Below are 19514 nucleotides of genomic sequence, written 5' to 3'. Positions count from 1 at the left end.
TCATATATTCATACTAAGTATGAATATACTATATTAATACAGTATAGCCATAGACATGGTGTTTCCAAAACATCTGGGACAGAGCCCTTCACCAGCTCTCTGCACACCAATGGAACAAAAAACCAAACAAAACAGGCATCTCACCCACCAACTAGCAAATGAGTACAGCATCTTCTCTTCTGGAAAGCACTAGGTTTGTGCTTATAAAGGGAAACATATTTTACAATAAGAATTGTCTGCATGTCGTACCTTTTCCAGTCACTGCAGACTCTCTGTTTTGAAGGCCAGCCTGCAGGAAGCTTTGAGGAGCTACTCCAGAGCCAGCTACAGCCCAGCATCATGAACGTGTGCTAAGACAGAGGTCACACCTTTCATCTCCCACTACTTTATCGTGGGCCAGGGTGCTGGAACACAGGCCTGAAGTACTCTTCCCCTCCTTGTATTTAATGAGGCTTTCATCTACCCCCATACAGTGCCACATTTTTCTTCTTTTCATAAAGAGCTAAGAATTTTTCATAGCTATTTGCTCAGAGAAATCCAAACTTACAACCTGATATTCCCCATTTTAGTAAACCATATCTCATGTATCAGATATTCCCCACAGACCACCAAACCAGCTAGTTTTATAACCATCTCACACAGACAATGACAACAGCAGAAGAAAGTATCACAGATGTCTGTAATGATAATTAGCCAATGAACTGTTTAACTGTAACAGACAATAAATACAAGAACACTCGAGGAGGAATTACATCACCATGTGATAATCAAGAAATTTCCATGCAGCTTGTTAAAATATCATTATATAATCCTACCTTCACACTGGGTAGGATTCCCTACAATCAGCCCTTCAGCATACAACTGCATGCTGCAACAGGTTTTTGTGGCAAATTAATTTCTGCCACTCACAATAGAACAGAAAGAAGAAACTAAGAAGTAATGTATTGTGCTATGAAATTTTAGTTATTCTGCAAACTGACATTGGCAAAGACCTGAAGTCCAAACGCATAAAAGTAAAATCCGAAACCAACTCCAGAAACACACCTTCCCAGTCCCACTGCCCTGCCAATCACATCTTCAGAAGACATGCAGAGTGCTCAGTGGAAAGGTGAGAACTGCGAAGTCTAGTAGAAGCTACGGAATCAGAGAAGATGAGTAACAACGCTGTGCTTTGATAAGGTCCCAATGCTTTCATCAGTTTGTCATTAAACTTAAACACGAGCTCCAGCTGTCAAAATGATGTGGGAATCAATACACCAACATGCTTCAAAAAGCATCATCGGCCCCATATTTCTGCAACCTCACCCCTTGCTTCCCCTCTCTCGTTCTTCAAAGTGATATCCAGCATTGTGGGGATTGCCAAACAGTCACAGGTAATAGTCAAACATTATCTCAGTTACATTTCACCAGCTTGCAACCTTCTGCAGCCCATAGGTAACCAAACAGCAAGGGCAGGATGGTCTAAAAGAACATCAGGAAAAGCAGTGGGAGAAAATATATTATCTGATCAATGTCAGCTGGCACAGTCCTTTTACACACAAAGTCCATTCCTGAAACTATAAGCCCTGAAAATTATTAAAGTTATCAAATGCAGTGAATTTCTACTATGCCTTTGGCTGTGTAGCTGCCAGCTCAGACCCACTGAGGAGGTGGAATGCCACATCACAGGTCTGAAGGTTGATCCCTACATCCTTCCCATTTCGCACTGCCTGGTTTTAACACATGTACACCAAAACAAAGGAGGTAACTTTTTTCCCAGTGATGTTTATAACACCAGGGTTTTCTAAGCAAATTTAATCAATCAGATGACATCACGGTAAAGACTTGAGACTTTTTCCACATCACCTGAAGTTTCAGCTCACATTATGTACACCACGGAAAGGCAGTAACATCACACACAATACACACACAGAACACCATTAACAAGCAACTTATCTGCTGGTGGATGCTAGCACTAGCTCTGCCATTCTTTTCTAGGGCACCAAAGCAAATTGTCCCTTTTACAGTGGCATCTGGAATTCCCTTAAGTGTAAGGATTTTGCAGCTCAAAACACTTCTAAAACTCTTTACGGCTACCCATCCAGTTACAAAATCCTGTGAAAATTACAGTTAGTCTCCCATGTAAGCATGTGGGTCACTCCTACTAGGAGCTGGAGAGGGCTTGTGTTTAAGATGAAAAGCCCAATGCTAGACATTTCCTGGAGGATGTTAGCGTAACAACACACAGAGCAGCCTTTCTACACTGCAGTTCAAATATAGTGGTGATGCTTTAATGTGATGGAGCCTTCTTTTTTTAGCTTGAAAAAGCTGACAGAGGAGACAGTCTCAGCCTTTCCACTTAACTGGACCTCAAATTTCAGTAAGAAAAGTCAAAATATGCAACTCCCCAATTCTGAGAACCTTAAAGGCACAATTTAATATGCAACCCACAGAAAACACACCAGCACATAGGTGGCTTTCTTGTTTCTCTGAGAGGAGGCTTTGTACCCAGTGGTAGTTGTTCTTCTCAGCCTAATTTTGTGGGTGTCTTCCCCCACACCATGTGTGCCTGGGTCACCAACAACTTGGTGCAAGAGAAAAGGATGATACAGTCATAGAATGCCTTGGATTGGAAGAGACCTGTAAAGGTCATCTAGCCAAACACCCCTGCCGCAAGGGGGGGTACCTTCCACTAGACCAGGTTGCTCAAAATCCCATTCAACCTGACCTTGAAGATTTTCAGGGATGAGGTACACACAACTTCTCTGGGCAATCTGTTCCAGTGCCTCACCATCCTTAAAATAAAGAATTTCTTTCTTAATCTCCTCTAAGAGATCTACCCTCTTTTAGTTTAAAATCACTACCCCTTGTCCTACTGCAACAGGCCCTGCAAAAGGTTTGTCCCCAGCTTTCTTGTAAGCCCCCTTTTGGTACTGCAAGGTGCTATAACGTCTCCCTGGAGCCTTCTCTCCTCCAGGCTGAACAACCTCAAGTCTCTCAGCCTGACCTCATAAGAGATATGTTCCATCCCTTTGATCATTTCCATGGCTTTTCTCCATGGCTCCAACAGGTCAATGACCTTTCTGTGCTCGGGGTCTCAGAGCTGAATACAGCACTCCAGGTGAGGTCTCATGAGAGTGGAGCAGAGGGGCAGAATTCCCTACCCTGACCTACTGGTCATGCTGCTTTTGATGCAACCCAGGATACAGATGGTTTCCTGGGCTGTCCACACATTGCCAGCTCATGTCCAGCTTCTCATCCACCAGCACCCTGAAATCCCTCTCAGCTGTTCTCAGTCTGTGTGGATACCAGGGGTTGCCCCAACCCATGGACCTTGTACTTGACCTCATTGAACTTCATGAAGTATATGCATGTGCCTACTTCTCAAGCTTGTCCAGGTCCCTCTGGATGGCATTCCATCCTTCAGGCTTGTCAGCTGCATCATTCAGCTTGGTGTCATCTGCAAACTTGCTGAGGCCATGCTGTATCCCACTGCTAATGCCATTGATGAAGGCACTAAACAGTTCTCGTTCCAGTCCAGAACCCCGAAGGACATCCTTATCGCCAATTGAGCTCTTGAACACTACTGTCTGAATGCAACCATCCAACCAATTCCTCATTCACCAAACAGTTCATCCATCAAATTCATCTCTCCAATTTAGAGAGAAGGATGTTGTGGGAGACCGTGTCAAATGCTTTAGAGAAGTCCAGACAGATGACATGCGCAGCCCTTCCCTTGTTCACTGATGTGGTCACTCCATTATTTTCATCCCTCACTGCCAGCACAGCAGCAATTTAATCATGACTACGTTACACCTTCCCCATCAAAAGCCACTCTACAATTCTGTCTGGTTCCTTTCCTGCCTGGAGAAAGGCATGTAAAGAAAGCAAGGGTACCCTGTCTCTGAAAAACATGCTTTTATTTTTTTGGCCATGTGCCAGCCCCCACTTTCTGTTACTGTAAGGGAATATAACCTTGGAGGGGCCACCTTCCTCTAGTAAACTACTTAATCACCGACCTATGTGGAACAAGGCTCTCACACTCAACAGCATTACTTCAGCTTTGTCAGACACAATCACAGCAACTGACCAGAGAGGCAACAGAAAGAACTATTAAAACCAAGTTGCACATTCAGGTCATACAAAATGACTGTTTTATTCACAAGCCTTTTAGTGTCACACTATGCCCTCCACGCAAGGAGAAAATACATTGCTCCCACAGCTGGTGTCACTGTCATAATTTTGGGGGTTTTGGCAACAGAATGGCCAATGCAGTGCCAGGCACACTGGCACAGATGGGACTCAGCCTTCTTAGTGAGACTTCAGTCTCATGGTGATTATGAAGATCTGGTGGGATAGTTCCCATAGTGGAATGTTGCCATGAAGGGCTACGTGCTGTTCAGGAGAAACAGCCCAGGAAGGCACAGTGGTGGAGTTGCTCTCTCTGTGAGGCAACACTTGGAATGTATCAAGCTCTGTCTCAGGGTGGATGATGAGCAAGTCAAGAGCTCATGGGTCAGGACAAAAGGGGAGACTAGGAAGGGTGACATTCTGTAGGTGCTTGCTCCAGGCTGCCTGACCAGGAGGATGAAGTGGGTGAGGCCTCCTACAGGCAACTAAAGCAGCCTCAAAGTCACAGGCCCTGGCTTGTGCATCCTGACATCTGCTGGAAAGCTACACAGCAAAGCACAAACAGGCCAGGAGGTTCCTGGGAATCACTGATGACAAGTTCTGGTCACAGACAGTGGAGGATCCCACAAGGAATGTCGTGCTGCTTGACCTTACAGTAACCAACAAGGAAGGCCTTATTGGAGATGAAGGTTGGGTGCAGCCTTGGCTGTAGTGATCATGAGATTGTAGGGTTCAGTATAGAACAAAGAGGTAGTAGAGCAGTGAAGAAGATTATGACCATGGACTTCAGATCAGCTAACTTTGGCCTCTTTAGAGATATTCTTGGAAGGATTCCATGGGAGCAGGCCTTGCAGGGAAGAGGGATCCAGGGGAGTTAGTCAATAATCAAGGCTCACTTCCTTCAGGCTCAAGAACAATGCATCCCACTGAGAAACAAGTCAGGCCAAAGGCACAAGAAACCTCTGTGAATGAATAAAGAACTGCCATTGCTCAAGAATAAGCAAGAAGTGCACAGCAGATGAAAGTAAGGTCAGGCCCCTTGGAGTGAGTTTAGTGAGGTGGTCAGGTTAAATAGAAGTGAGACTAAAAGGGCAAGGCCCATCTAGAATTAAATCTGGCCAAGCATGGAAAAGACAATTAAAAGGGCTTCTTCAAAAACATCAATAACAAGAGGAAAACAAAGGATAACGTGGGACTGTTACTAAATGGAGGGGGGATCCTGGTAACAGAGGACACAGAGAAGCCAGAGTTGCTGAATGCCTTCTTTGCATCAATCTTCACTGACAACACCAGCCCTCAGGGATCTCAGGAGACCAGGGCAAATGAATGTCAGGGGACACTTAGGCCTACTTGACATCCACAAGTCCATGGGCCCTGACAGGATGCATCCACGGACTGCTGAGAGAGCTGGTGAACACCACAGCAAGGCTGCTCATGATCCCTTTTGGAAGGTCATGGAGATCAGGAGAGGCACCTGAAGGCTGGAAGAAAGCAAAATTCACTCCAGTCTTCAAAAAGAACAAGAAGGAAGACACAGGAAACTACCAGCCAGGCAGCCTCACCTCAATCCCTGGAAAGCTGATGGAGTGTCTCATTCTGTAGGCCATCTCTACCCACATGGGAGACAAGAAGGTGATCAGGAGTAGTCAGCATGGGCTCACTAAAAGTAACTCATGTTTGACCAGGCTGATTGCCTTCTGTGCAGAAACAACTACCTGGATGGATGAAGGGAGAGCAGTGGATATTTTCTACCTTGACGTCAGCAAGGCTTTTGACACGGTCTCTAAGGAAATCCTCATAGGCAAACTCAAGAAGTGTAAGTTGGGTGAGTGGACAGTGGAATGAATTCAGAACTGGCTGAGTGGCAGATCCCAGAGGGTTGTGATCAGTGGTACAGAGTCTGGTTGGAGGTCTGTCACTTGTGGTGTCCCCCAGGGTTCTATACTGGGCCCAGTGTTATTTAATTTGTTCACCAATGGCTTGGATGAGGGGATAGAGTCCCTTCTCAGCAAGTTCACTGCTGACACAATGCTGGGAGGAGAGGCTGATACTTCAGATTGTGCAGCCTTTCAGAGGGACCTGGACAGGTTGGAGAGCTGGGCAGAGAAGAATCTACTGAAATTCAACAAAGGCAAGTGCAGGGTCCTGCACAGAAAGAACTGGGGATCCTGGTGGACAACAAGCTGTCTATGAGCCAACAGTAAGCCAAGAAGGCCAATGGTATCTTGGGATACATAAAGAAGAGCACTGCCAGCAGGTCAAGGGAAGTGATCCTGCCCCTCTGCTCAGCCCTGGTGAGGCCACATCTGAAATATTGTGTGCAGTTCTGGAGTCCACAGTACAAGAGAGACACGGAGCTTCTGGAGCAGGTCCAGCAGAAGTTGGTCAAGAGTCTGGAGAATCTCTCTTATTCTGAGCCTTAAGAAAGGCTGAGGAAGCTGGGCCTATTCAGCCTCAAGAAGATGCAACTATGAGATGACCTCATTAATCTGTATAAATATCTGAAGGGAGGATGTCAAGAGGATGGAGCCAGCCTCTGCTTGGTGGTGCCAAGCAACAGGAAAAGAGGCTACCAGCAGAAATTGATGCACAGGAAGTTCCACCTAAACACAAGCAAAAACTTCTTTACTGAGAGGGTGACCATGCACTGGACCAGATTGCCCAGAGAGGTTGTGGAGTCTCCCTCACTGGAGATATTCAAGAACCATCTGGACACAATCCTGTGCCACATGTTCTAGGATGACCTTACTTGAGCAGGGAGGTTGGACCAGATGACCCATGTGGTCCCTTCCAACCTAATCCATTCTGTGATTCTGTGAAAACTTATTTTTTACAGAGCTGTGCAAAAGACAAAACACAGAGGAGCAATGCCCATACCTGACCATAGTCTGTCCTGAATACGACAACTCCTTCCGCACAGGAATGAACAGTGCTGGGATAATGCTGATTATTTTCTCGCAGCCAGACCCGAGACCCCTGCAATAAGAGAAACAGAGTTATAGATGGCATAACAGAAAAACCGAAAAAAGAATTTCACTCACTATTTTTCTCTGGAAATACTTACAAGTAATAGGAGAGAAAGCGAAAGCGAAATCCAAATAAACAAATGAAAGAAAATAAAATAATCTCTTAGCAAGTATTTGTTGGTGCCTACTCGATCAGTAAACACAGGAGAACTACACAGAAGTGCCTTTTTTTTTTAACAAGTTCCTAAATGCTGGCAAGAGCAGCTGGAGCCAATGCTCTGATTCTCAGAGTCATGTGCCTCATGTTAGCACAAGTAAAATTATAGAGCGGTGTTTGAATTTACACACAGTTTAAAAGATACGCCCCAAAGCCAGCTGGCTCCCTACCTGTTTATTTTCAACCTCAGTCAGACACTCCCAGCACTTCTATCTTTCACCTTTTTTCTAAATTACTTTGCCCTTTATATGGTTCTCCTCTCTTGACTGGACAACAATGCAGAGGATTAAAATAAAAAAAGCAACTAGTAGCAAGCAAGGTTATAAAGAACTGATATCAGCTATGAAGGCATTGGAGTCAGACACCTAAGTCAGTCTAGTAGAGCAGGTAGAGCTTTATGATGCATCTACCACCTGGCTGGTAGATGCAGCATTAAGAAAACAGAAGTATCCAGCACTGAAAACAAGGGAGGAGGACCACAGCTGATGCTGCAGCTGCAGGAAAAGCCATCCTGAGTGAGAGCCACCGAGTTGCTCCTGCATAGGAGAAGACTTTAGCTGTCATGAAAACACTGAGCAGCAGCGACCCATGGCCTAACTTCCAACCCAAATTATACTCCTGCTCTCTTCAGACATCTGGCTCCATATCAGAGCAACAGTATTTTAGAGTGACATTCAACAGAGATTTTTTCACCACCAGAACAGTCAAATATCCTCCTAAAGAAAAAGTAAAGAGCTGGTAGGAAAGTGCTGGGATATACCCTGACAATCATAAGGTTTGGGTGTGCAATCACAGAAAAAAAAAAAAACAATTAAAATAATTTTGAATGCTAGCATCCAAAGGCTGTCCTTGCCTGAATTTCCACACAGAGAAACCAGACAAAGACTCTTTCTAAGATGGAGGGGGTGCAGTCCTGATTAATAACCAAGAGAAATACAGATTTTTATTCTGTTGCATATTTAAGGTGAGTGGCCTGTGAGCTTACCATGGACTTCAGCCCATTACAAGTTATATATGCTTTAGATAATGTTGAATAAACATTATTCTTCTTTCTGTGATGGGACAATAGCCCAGCACTGAGACAAAATAGTACTCATGGAGAATTTAAAAACTCTTGCTGTTTGGTTTCTCTAAATGGGAAGAGCTCACCTGGACACTGAGGACGAGGCAAGAGCATTCATCTTTATTTTTTTCCCACTGCATCTTTTCACAACTACAAGGTTGCCCAGCTCCCAGAAAATTTTTACTTCACTGGTCTTTTCTGCCTCAACCTAATAATCCCACAGAAGCAAGGCACAGCAAAGAGTCATAGTTTGGTTCACAAATTGCAAGGGATTTAATCATGGTGGTTACTGTCACCATCAAACTCTGGAGACCTGATGGCTTGAGGGGTGGATGCATGTGCTACCATCACTTGAAGTAGCAAAGGGAATTTGGTGCCAGCCTTCCCCCACACAGAGAAATACTTTCGCCAGACTGCTGCTGGGCATTAAGGGTCTGTACTGGTCAGTCTCCACCACCTGTCTCCTTCTACAGGAGCCCAATCCACCTAAATACAGACATAAACAGTAAAAAAAACCTATCTGTCAAAACGCAGTCAAGTACTTCAAGTGCTTCAGGACAACCAAACCCCTGTTACTCAACTGGTTCATTATTTGCCAGCATCTCAGAAGCTCGAGTAATGTGAAGTTTATGCTTTCAAGAGCAATGAAAAGCTTATAAACATTAAGCCGCAACAAAATTTGCCAAAACCTCAGCATTGAAAATAGCCTCTCAGAAGGAGGAGAATGTTTTCCATCTTGGAATTAAATAATTAACGCTACAAATTTTTTTTCTGGCTATGAAGGGGAAAAGAAGGGGCCTGCACAGAAGCCTTCACTTGATTGGAATAGTGCTGTATAATAAGATTTTTAAAGCAGGGAAAGGGGTTGATTTAAACAAATGTACATTGTTAGGGGTCAATAGCTCCTATTCAAAGGAGGCTAGAACAATGCAGTTCACAAAGCCAGAGGCATCTGGAATGCAAATACAATATGTTCCCTGGCAAGGTAGCTCTACAATGAAGTGTCTGTCCATGGGCCTTTCCCTCTGGGTGGGGGCAAAACACAAAGCTCTCGGCAAGAGATACCTTGCCAACTGTGTGAGCTCCAGCCACTGATCCAGCTGCCATCCCTCTGCGATGCATTAGCCATGCACCAATGACAAAATCTTCACCAGTGCTTAATTTATGGACAAGACTTGGCATACAGGATCCACCTGAGGAAGGACCCCTCTCAATGCACATGGTGGCTACATTGACCTCAACCTCTTTCTCACGGAGAAGCCTGGTGTCTTGGGTTACTCCCAAGCTCCTGGACAAGCCAGCCTTCTGTGGTAAGAGGGCAAAGAAAGCCATGGAGCACTAACTACAGCCCAGTGTTTTTTTATTTCCATGAAGTAAGGCTGTAAAAATACTTGGAATAGTGTTTGTAGAAGAACAGCCATATGCCATCATTCCCGTAGCAAATAAATTTCTCCTGACTGCAAAACTGAAAGGAAATAGCTTTGCAGATCTCACAGCTGCAAGACCACCTGGAGAAGTCCTGGGTCCTCCTACCTCACAGATTTTGCTGCTGAAAATGAAAACACTATTTCCTGTCTTCCTCATTATTCTGTTCTTGGAGATGACAAAAATCCATTATTTTTTTACTTTCTGTTGGATATGTATGCTGAAAATCACAAAATTAATGAAGAACTTTACCTCAATTAAGTAAAATGGTGTAGCATTCTTTACAAAACTAACAAGTTAGATTTTGTATGCTGAATAAAATAACTGCACATTAATTACATTTTATATACATATATATCATATATATGTCTACATATGAAAAAGCAGATACTGCGTAACAACTGTGTTCTCATCTCAGTGCAAATGCTATTCATTCACACCTTATAATGTGAAATCCAGTCGACACATCAATGCAGTTGATTCAAAACAGTTAAAACTGCTTTAAATTAAGAGCCATGAATGTAGGTTATGCTGCATCTGCATTCAAAAAGCACATCACTATTAAGGCTTGGCAAAGCAAAAAGGAACAATAGTCAATATGTATTTAGAGAACCTTTTGTTTATGCACCTCAGCAGCTTGGCTCCGGATACAAAGTCTGAGAGACAGGAAGATATGTTTTTAACTAGGTCAAGCAGGACATAGCTTTTTAATGCAAAAGATAACCAAAACCACATTCATCTTCATTCCTTCTCTTTCCTAAGTCACAAACCAATGATTATTAAGGAGGGGCCACAAAAAGAAAGAAGTCATCAAGAAAAAGACCACAACTTTGCTAGTTTCATATTAATAGTCAGTTATTGTTCTGAAAACTCACCCTTCCCTGTTGACCTTGGCTACTGAAAACTCTTAAATTTAGGTACCCAAAAACCTTAACATATTAAGTGCCTGGCCAGACTACTCAGTGGAAAGTTCATTGGAAGCTGAATATCCCTCATTGACTTCAGTTCCTATATGAACCATTCAGCCTCTTGAGCAGAAAACCAGACCTGTTCTTCCGTATCTAAGTCCAGGGAAACAAGCAGTAATGGCCATTTGTCTGGTGTATTGCTCTTTAATTCAGAATGTAGGTCTAGATGCCCTCCTTTGCACTGCCTGGCTTCCCTGGTGCTGCTTTCCGTCAACAAAAGGCTTCAAGAAGAGCTGGTCATCAGTGGTGGCTGAGTATGGGAACTACTATAAAGGTCTGTGAAGTACAAAAGGGAAATAAATGAACACTCCAGAAATTGCTCCAAGGCAGTGCCACCAACAGGCTCCACTTCTCAACAGCCAGGCTATCCCTCCCTGCCAACAGTCAGAATCAGCAGTGTTTATTCAGGGATGATAGGGTGGGAAGGGATGGACAGAGTCACAGTGAAGGACTAGTTGAACCCTGTACATAGTGAGAGAAAGCACAACTTTGTAAGTTTATTTGAAAATGCAATCTAAATTTCAGTTCCTTAAACTCAACTTCATGAACTGATTATCTGCATATATCAAGGCGTATACTTAATCCAGCCTAATGGGGTAAAATTACTTTTCAAACCCTTACAGTAGTATTCACAATTTCCTCAGAAAACACTCGGGGTAAAATACTAACACCTTCCTCTCAACAAATTTGGTTCTGCCTCTTGAACAATACTGTTTTGCTTTCCTGTTTTAAAGCAGAACAAAGCCATGAAGATGTTTCCATGGGATATAAGGCCAGTTCTGGGGGGTTAGTTTCCTACAGAACAAAATGTCCTTGAAAATGAGATGTTTCTGTTATCTGTCAATCCCCCATGTCAGATCAAAGCACCAGCGCTCCTGCTCCTGCAGTCTGTGCAACAGCTGCCGATTAACCTTGAACAGGCTCCATCTCCTTGTGTTTCAGTAACTGAAGATAGCACAGACGTAGTGATGGTATACTACTTTAAAAACAAGAAACTGGATTAAAATATATATTATTACTGACTTGAAAGGGAGCCAGAATAAATTTGTACCTTCCGCAGCCCTTTGAAGGCACTAGCACCTCTTATAAGACCACTGCTTCATATAAGATAGTATTTTTTATATAAATTAAAAAAAAAAAAACAACAAAACCATAAACAATAGCACCAAAATTTTTATCTTCCAGTTATGCCCAACACAAACAGCACACAGACACTACCCTCAATATACACAGGTGATAAGCATGTTCCTCTTCATCTTCTGCTGCTGTTGAGTGTGAAGACACCCATCACTAATAGACCTCACTCAAAAGCCAAAAGGCAATTCCATCAAAAAGCAACTGCACTTCTCTGCTAGAGCTCTGAAGATGCGGTTGCCAGTTCTTGAGGCCAACAGATTTCTGCAAGGTTAGGAAGCAGGAACTTTACCACGCACTCAAAAGCAAACCCAACAAGAAGATACCATCAAGTCTTTTTGGAAGAGTTACTAGGATTGCGACAGTCTGAGTTAGGACTTTCATGAGAGATTCAGCAAACCTGTTTTGACAAGTTTAGCAAAATACCTTTTTTCACTTTCAAGATTGCCTAACCCATACCCTGGCATCATGGCTGCAGAAACATGACAGTGCAGGAGTTTGGAAAGCCTATTGCCATTATTGGTTGTGGTCAAGTTAGGCTGCTAGCAGACAACAGCGTCTTCTCATGCCTGCAAATGTAGGTGAAGAAATAACACTTTCTGTGCAGTCAAAACAATGGCATTCTGATTAATTCTGAAATTAAAAATCATTGCTCTAAGTATTACTTGGCAACTGACCATGAATAGAACTGCAAAAATGAGGAAGCAAGGAAACACATACAGCAACTTTTCTCTATCTACTGGATCTACAGTTTCAGGTCCCACTTTACATCATCATCATCGAGTATCACAGACTTTCTTGGCTTAAAGCACTGCCTCCACCGCTCTCCTTGCTCCACTTTAGCTTGGAAGGAGGAGGCAGGATTTTAATCTGTTAAAACTCAGTAAGGAAGATAAGTAATTCAAAAAGACAACATGTAGGTGAGAAGTAAGAGGAGACAGCTACTGATGACATCAGTGAGATATAGGGAGCACATGGTGAAAAGAGCTTGGGGCCACTGTATACCTTTCCCTCAGGATCTGCATCAGGGCAGGGGGTAGGAGTGGGCAGGCAAATGACAGACATCCTGGCGTATTCATGTTCATCTTAAAAGTAGCACATCATTCTCTCTCCTTATTTGAGTTCTTGAAGAGGAATATACAATACACTCAAAAACCCCTTAACATTTATCCTGAGAATCAAACCAGCTCTAACTCTGCCTCCACAGATTTCAATAGGAGTTGCAGTTCCATCTTTGTTGACAGCATGGTTTTGTCAAGCACTCATATTTTTTTTAGAAACATTTTTTTCAGAGTCATCTTTTAATTAATTGCAGTCATGACCACAAATGCAAAAACACATGAACAAAACAACAGCAACAAAAAAAAACCAACAACAAAGCCAAACACAAGAATTCCAACAGGTATTTTAAGGAACACAGCACTGAGGAAGGGCAGCGCGCAGGAAAGCAGCAGGGGAAGAGAGACTCTCCGCTAAGAACTGCTCACCAAAGCCTACAGCAATGCAGGAGTAGTTGTCCCAGCACGACTGCCCAAACAAGCCAATTTCAATCACCACTAGCTTCTGCTTACACACTCTTTGCCACATCATCTAGTCAGCTCTTACACAGCTGTGCAGCTCTACCAGTGACTCAGGGAAAAGGAGAAGAGTCTGCCAAAATGCCTGTAGCTCATCCACCATGCCTGGTTGTGCCTGGCAGTCCTCAGTCCAAAAGTTGCCAGCTTGGCAATGTTTTTCTTATGCTAATGACATGCTTATAAACTCACATCAAGGGGAAGAAGGATTTTTAAGTCCACATATGTGAGAAGTCATGCATGCTATCACTCTCTTCTTCCCTGCTTAAGCTGCCCTCCTGGGTATGGGGTTTCAAAGAGCGATGAGGCAAAGCAATGGTAGAAATTTCTTCACTACCCTCTTTGTTGGGGCTCAGCCACACAGCTTCACTCTTCCTCAGAAACTTTGCCCTTAAAATCTCCCAGGTACCACATTGTCATCTGCCACAGGTTGCTAACCGTCTCAAAACCACTTTTCACAAGTTTTGTAAAACACCCAAGCAATTTTTTCCACCTTCCTCTCACCCCTCCTGTCTGGACACAGAGCAAAGGCCAGGCAAGGCGACTCACAAGTACCAGCCACAGGGCATGGGAGAGACCAACCACTCTGAAACAAAGTTTAGTTTGAGACTGAACTTGAGAGATGTTTCTCATTGACTGTCTGTAAAGCCCAAGTAGAGCCTTGTCTGCAAAATGCAAGCTTCTGCTTCCAAACGTACATGTTCAGCCTGATTTCAAAACATTTTGTCCAGGAGGAACATCCTAACTGAGTACTTCAAAGCTGATTAAGTGGAAAAAGAAAAAAAATCGTTTTGGCACATTTGTTCTGAAGAGAAGCATTTACCATTTACCTTCATGAGACATTAGGATTTTCATTAGGTTCATTGGTCAAGCACTGTTCAGTTCCTAACACTGTTCTCTATGTACCTGGATATGGAAATTTTAGAAGAAGATCCAGTACGAAACAACTATAGAGTAGTACTAGCTCTTGCACAGATGCTCGTTGTGCTACACAAGCATGGGCATGCCCTTGTCTAGGAGGGCGGTATTGTGATTCAGCCTGATTTGAATTTGCAAAGCAGATGAAGTTTCTGATCAATATACATTTTCTACCTTTGAACACTCTTTGTCAATTATCTGATTTTATTCTGGTAGTATTTATCAAAGGCTTCTTGCATCAAGAAGCATCACTGATACAACACCAGTGTTGCACCTAAAAGCAAGCAGGAGGAATTGCATTTAGCAAGGCAAGGACTATTCCTGGCTTCTAGGAAGCTCAGTGTTCCCTTTTTCTTTTCTCATGCCAGAGAAGCAGCCAATTCCAGGAAAGTATACCTTTACTCAAGTGGGATTCTGGTGTGAAAAAGCTAATCCATATTAAACAGCAGACTGTGTAAAGTAACAAGCATACTTAAAAATTATTCCCAAGAATAATACCACAGCTTTCAATTTACTGTCATAGAAGCACAAAAGGTTCCACTTTAGTTTTATATTCCATATTGACAGTTTTCATGATCCTTTTACAGGTCTGAAAACATTAGAGGGATTTTTTGTAGTTTGTTTATGTCTCCCTGTAACTCAAAAATATCAGTTTACACATGAATAATTTTTGTGGGTTGAAGTAGGGATGGGCAAGCAAGGAAAGTATTTCCAGACTCAACTGTTGCAAAAAACAGCTGTAAGATCTGAGCCATAAGACAAAAGCAAACTGACCCACCCAGCCCACATTCTTTGTAAGTGGGTTCGGGTATTTTCCCCGCTCTCTTCTTCCAAGCTCCATATTTGCTTGAAATTAAAACTCAGGAATTTTGGAGAGACACAGTTCACACTTTGGTGTGATAAGACTTAGCAAAACTTTATTCCAAGACTAAGAAAGTAAGTGTGAAAAGGAGTGAGAAAAGAGAATAATGGACCACAGTTCTTTCATTCTTTTATTAATAGAAACACTGATTATTGAAAACGGGAGAATCTTAAATGTCAGGTCGTAAGTTTTTTTGCAAAGTTGTATTGATCCCCTACATTGAATTTACAATTGATGATTCAGTATGCTTCATTTCACTTGGCAGCTTTGCTTTCACAATATGATCACTACATATCTCTTGCCACAGGGAGACAAGTATTAAAAGTATGTATTTACACTGAATTATTTCTTTACATTGGTAGTTCATGCTTCAGTTTGGGTGGGGTTTTGTTTGTTTTTTTTTTTTTTGTTTGGTAGGGTTTTTTGTTTTGTTGTTGTTGTTGAGTTTATTTTGTTGTTGTTGTTTGGTTTTTTTTGGTTTTTTTTAAATCAAATTTTGGCAATCTATATGGAGTTTGCCCTACAAAAACAAGAACCCTTTGTTAACTTTGCCCACCTGTGATGTCCTTCAGATGTCAATAGGACCCTGAATATAGGCAAACATCTGTAGAACAAGGACTTACTATGGTTAATACCCAATAGAGTACAGAAACCAGGAGAAACAGATGAAAAACACAGTTGGTAAATTAGGATGTGCTGTTGGACCTGTACAGTAGCCTTTTCAACAAGCATTTCAGCCTTGCCTTTCTGAAGCCCATGTGACCGCTCTGACCCCTCCCTGCGGAACAAATCCCAGCTTCACTTTGACCGCAGGCAGTTGAGAGGTTTGGGCTGCTCAGACCTCAGCAGTCGGAGCTCAGGTCCTCCATTCCCACGAGCCACAGCGACTCACCGAGCAGCTTCCTGCTCCATCCTGTTTATACACCCTGCTACAAACCAGGGGCAGGATTCAGGACAAGCACCTCTTCACAACAACAGGTGAGACACTTGGGCAGCGCAGCAGCCTGCCCCACACACGTGTGGTCCCTCAGGGCAGGCACAAGGCAGCGCACCACAGCTCAAAGGCACGATCAGCAGCCCAGGGAAGCTTGCTGAAGATTAAACATGTCATGTCTACACCTAGCCAGGAAAATGTGGGTTTCTGGCCTGCAGAAAGTGGGTAGCAGCACTACTGAGGCTCATTTGGGAAGCTTGGGCAGACATTATCAAGCCTTGGGTAGACATTATCAGGCTTGCAGCATCATACAGAACGGGTCCAACATGGGACATGAAACAACTTGAGGTGGTGGGGAACCAGGACCACATTCCCAGGACCTAATCATCCTTAAAAATTAAATAAATTAAAAAGCTAAAAATCCAGCAGGTAAGCAGGAGGGGAATCACACTCCTCTACATCTGAAGCCCACTGTGCTGCCTGACTTCTAGAAGCAGGTTTGGAAAATAGGATGACACCTTTGTCAGGGCATGGATGTCCCAGTGAACGGCAGGCAACACAGTGTTCTCTGTGCTCTCCCTGCTTGCCTTTCACGCTCCAGATGAACACTGAAAGAGCCAACACTGCCACCAAAGTCCTAAGCTGGAAGGCTAATGTTAGCAACTTCCCACACTAATTTGTACACTGCAAACCACAATAATCACTGAGGAACTCCAAATTGCCTGCCTGGAGATCACCTGATGAAAACACAACCAATTAAGCCAAACATAATGGCACACTATCATTAGAGGGCAGAGCACTGGCTTATTCCCATGCACCCGAGGCAGAAAGGCTGGCGAGCGCAGCGCACGCTCACGGGGGATGCAGAGGTGCATTGCCGTGCGTGCTGAGCGCTGCCTGAGCTCGGCCTGGCTCCTCACACAGAACATGGGTGACCAGCCTCACTGTGGGAAAGGTTTTGTAACTCACACGGACGTGTGCACTTTTTATGGTGCGTAATATCTGATGCCTCTTTCCCTCTGACTTTCTGGAGCTCACTGCCTTGCATGTAGCAATGAAATGCACATCTTAAAAACCAAAAGCAAGCAGGCAACGGTGTTTCAATGAAATCCCAGCAGTTTATGAAAGCGTTCACAACACACTAACTAATGGGTATTGTATTTCTACACAGAAAAGGGCAAGATTGTTTGCTGGAGAGTTATGGAAGCTTTTGTCAACAGAACAGAACTAGGTACCTCAGTAAAAGAGTAATCTGGGAAACACTGTTTAAATAGATTTTATCTGTTTTTAGAAGAGAGGGAGTGGGGGGAAACGAGTTGAAGGGTGACCCTCACTTAGACTCCCCAGCACACCTGTGAGGAGACACACAAGTCTACACACATATGCAAAAGAAAGTTTATTCCACTTTCCATTTATTTTAGAATTAATTCACACTTCCAGCATCTGGAAAAAAGATGCTAAGAGGACTCTCTGAAATTATTGCACCTACCTACAGTCCTGAAGAGTGTCCTTTCTTCCACTTACCTAAATCATCTTTTGTTTTCTCCTGCCTATCCTGATCAGCATTTTGGGATGCCTGGGAGGAAACACTCCCTTGAGACTTTGGTGGACACTTCTGTTGGGCCTGGAGCAGACAGGAGAACTGCTAGCTCTTCCCATCTCCTCCTTCTCCAATGATTACCTCCTTCCCTTCCTTCCCAGGTCAGGAACCCAAAAAAAGACTCCCAACAAATTTTAGAACCCAGCCACGAACAGAGATGTAAAACACGTAAGATTTGATTACTGTTGTCTTTCAATGTATTTCAATTTTCTCTTGAAATATGAAGAGAACGTGTCAAATTGCAAAAGACACAAGCCTATAACCTTAAATAACTTGCTACTCAATTCAAAATTCCTTATTTCTAAGTAGTTTATAAATAGGATCTACCCTACTGACCCTAAAACAAACACAAAGATGTGAGTAAATATGAAATAGCTTCTTATGAATTACTTCTCAAACCTATGGTCATGTGTTTTTAAACAAAAATAAATTGCAACAGGCAGTTAAAAACACCTAATTCACTTCACCAACACACAGGAAAAGGAAAATTAGGTGGCAGTAGTGGAAGAGAAATTTAATACCAGCCCAGTCTCTTTCTCAGCTGTTGCACAGTATTGAGTAGAAGACTGTCAATCAGGGCTAATCTCCACTTTCCCAGAGGCAATGTGATACCAAAGCAGGCTGCACAGGTGGCATTTCACACCACTGTAATACAAGCAGAAGGTGCAACTTAGTATAAAAGAGAGTTTGGGATCCATATTGAAGGAAAATTTAGCAATAAAGTTCATATAGTGGGTAAAGTTAGAAATTCATGAAGTTCAGATAAAAGGCAGCATTTCCTGCATGCACTTTGAACACTTCCGCATTTTATCAACTTTAAACTTCTCTCAGAAACAAGATGATGCTTTGCAAAGCTTCCCACTGCAGAGCCTGGTCACTGCTGATGAATACCAATGGTATGCAGCAGTTGCAAGGTAAAAAGGCAGCCTGGAACACTGCATTCATTATAGTCAGCCGCTCAAGGTCACAACCCTCTGAAAAGCAATCTCCTGCTTTTTTGCTTACTCCACTTCTCCCTGACCAGATACATTTCCTTGCAGTAATACTACCCTTATTAGGGTATCTGTTTAGACTCTTCTGCCCTTCTGCAACTATAAAATGAAACATCTACAGGGCAAGTCAGCAGAGTCACTATGGCAAGTCATTATTGCTTTTACTGGCATTTTTCCTACATAGTAATTAAAAAAAAAATTACTCCTTTGAAGCTCATTCACTACTGAACTGTCAGAAGGGAACACCTTTAGTAGGAAACACAGAAACAGAGCATGTATTTTATATGAGCAAACCTTCTTTCCTCCTGTCATAGACACTTGCACATCACACGCTGGACAGAACCCTGTAATTGCCTATTGTTCTGTCTCATCCATAGACAAACCCCCAAGGCAGGTCATACAAAGCAGCTCACAGGTTCCTTGGATGTGCAGTGACACACCTTTCCTCATGGCTTGCAGCACCTTTCCAAAGAAGCTTGAACTGTACACCCCACCTTTCAACAGAAAGGTGCGGCACGTTTCCTCATTTGCAGGCACACCTAGAGATCTGACGCATTCCCATTCTGCATCCTTGTTTCCATGACAGGGACAGACATCTACTGTATGACTCTGGTATTTGAATGGTTTTTTTTTCTTTCTTTCTTCAATGCATGTTTACAAAAGCTGGTAATTGTCTAAAGGAAAAATTACTACCTCAACCTAGTGCTTGTGTCAGGAGCAGGAGAAGCAGAAACAGAGAAGTTGCTTCTGT

The 19514-nt window shown here is 43.1% G+C and overlaps 1 protein-coding gene across 1 annotated transcript in view; it reads right to left on the bottom strand.

Annotated features, from left to right (window-relative positions):
* Positions 1–19514, bottom strand: part of MYO10 (myosin X) — a 163242-nt gene that overhangs the window by 122598 nt on the left and 21130 nt on the right. Inside the window, exon 2 of the mRNA XM_069008309.1 lies at positions 6988–7086. Within this exon, the coding sequence (XP_068864410.1) occupies positions 6988–7086 (99 nt within the window). The remainder of the gene's footprint in view (positions 1–6987; positions 7087–19514) is intronic.

This window comes from Aphelocoma coerulescens, chromosome 2 (genome assembly GCF_041296385.1).
Source record: "Aphelocoma coerulescens isolate FSJ_1873_10779 chromosome 2, UR_Acoe_1.0, whole genome shotgun sequence".
In the NCBI taxonomy this organism is placed as follows: Eukaryota; Metazoa; Chordata; class Aves; order Passeriformes; family Corvidae; genus Aphelocoma; species Aphelocoma coerulescens.
Note: the sequence above shows the minus strand (reverse complement) of the source record. Positions and strands in the feature narration are given on the sequence as shown.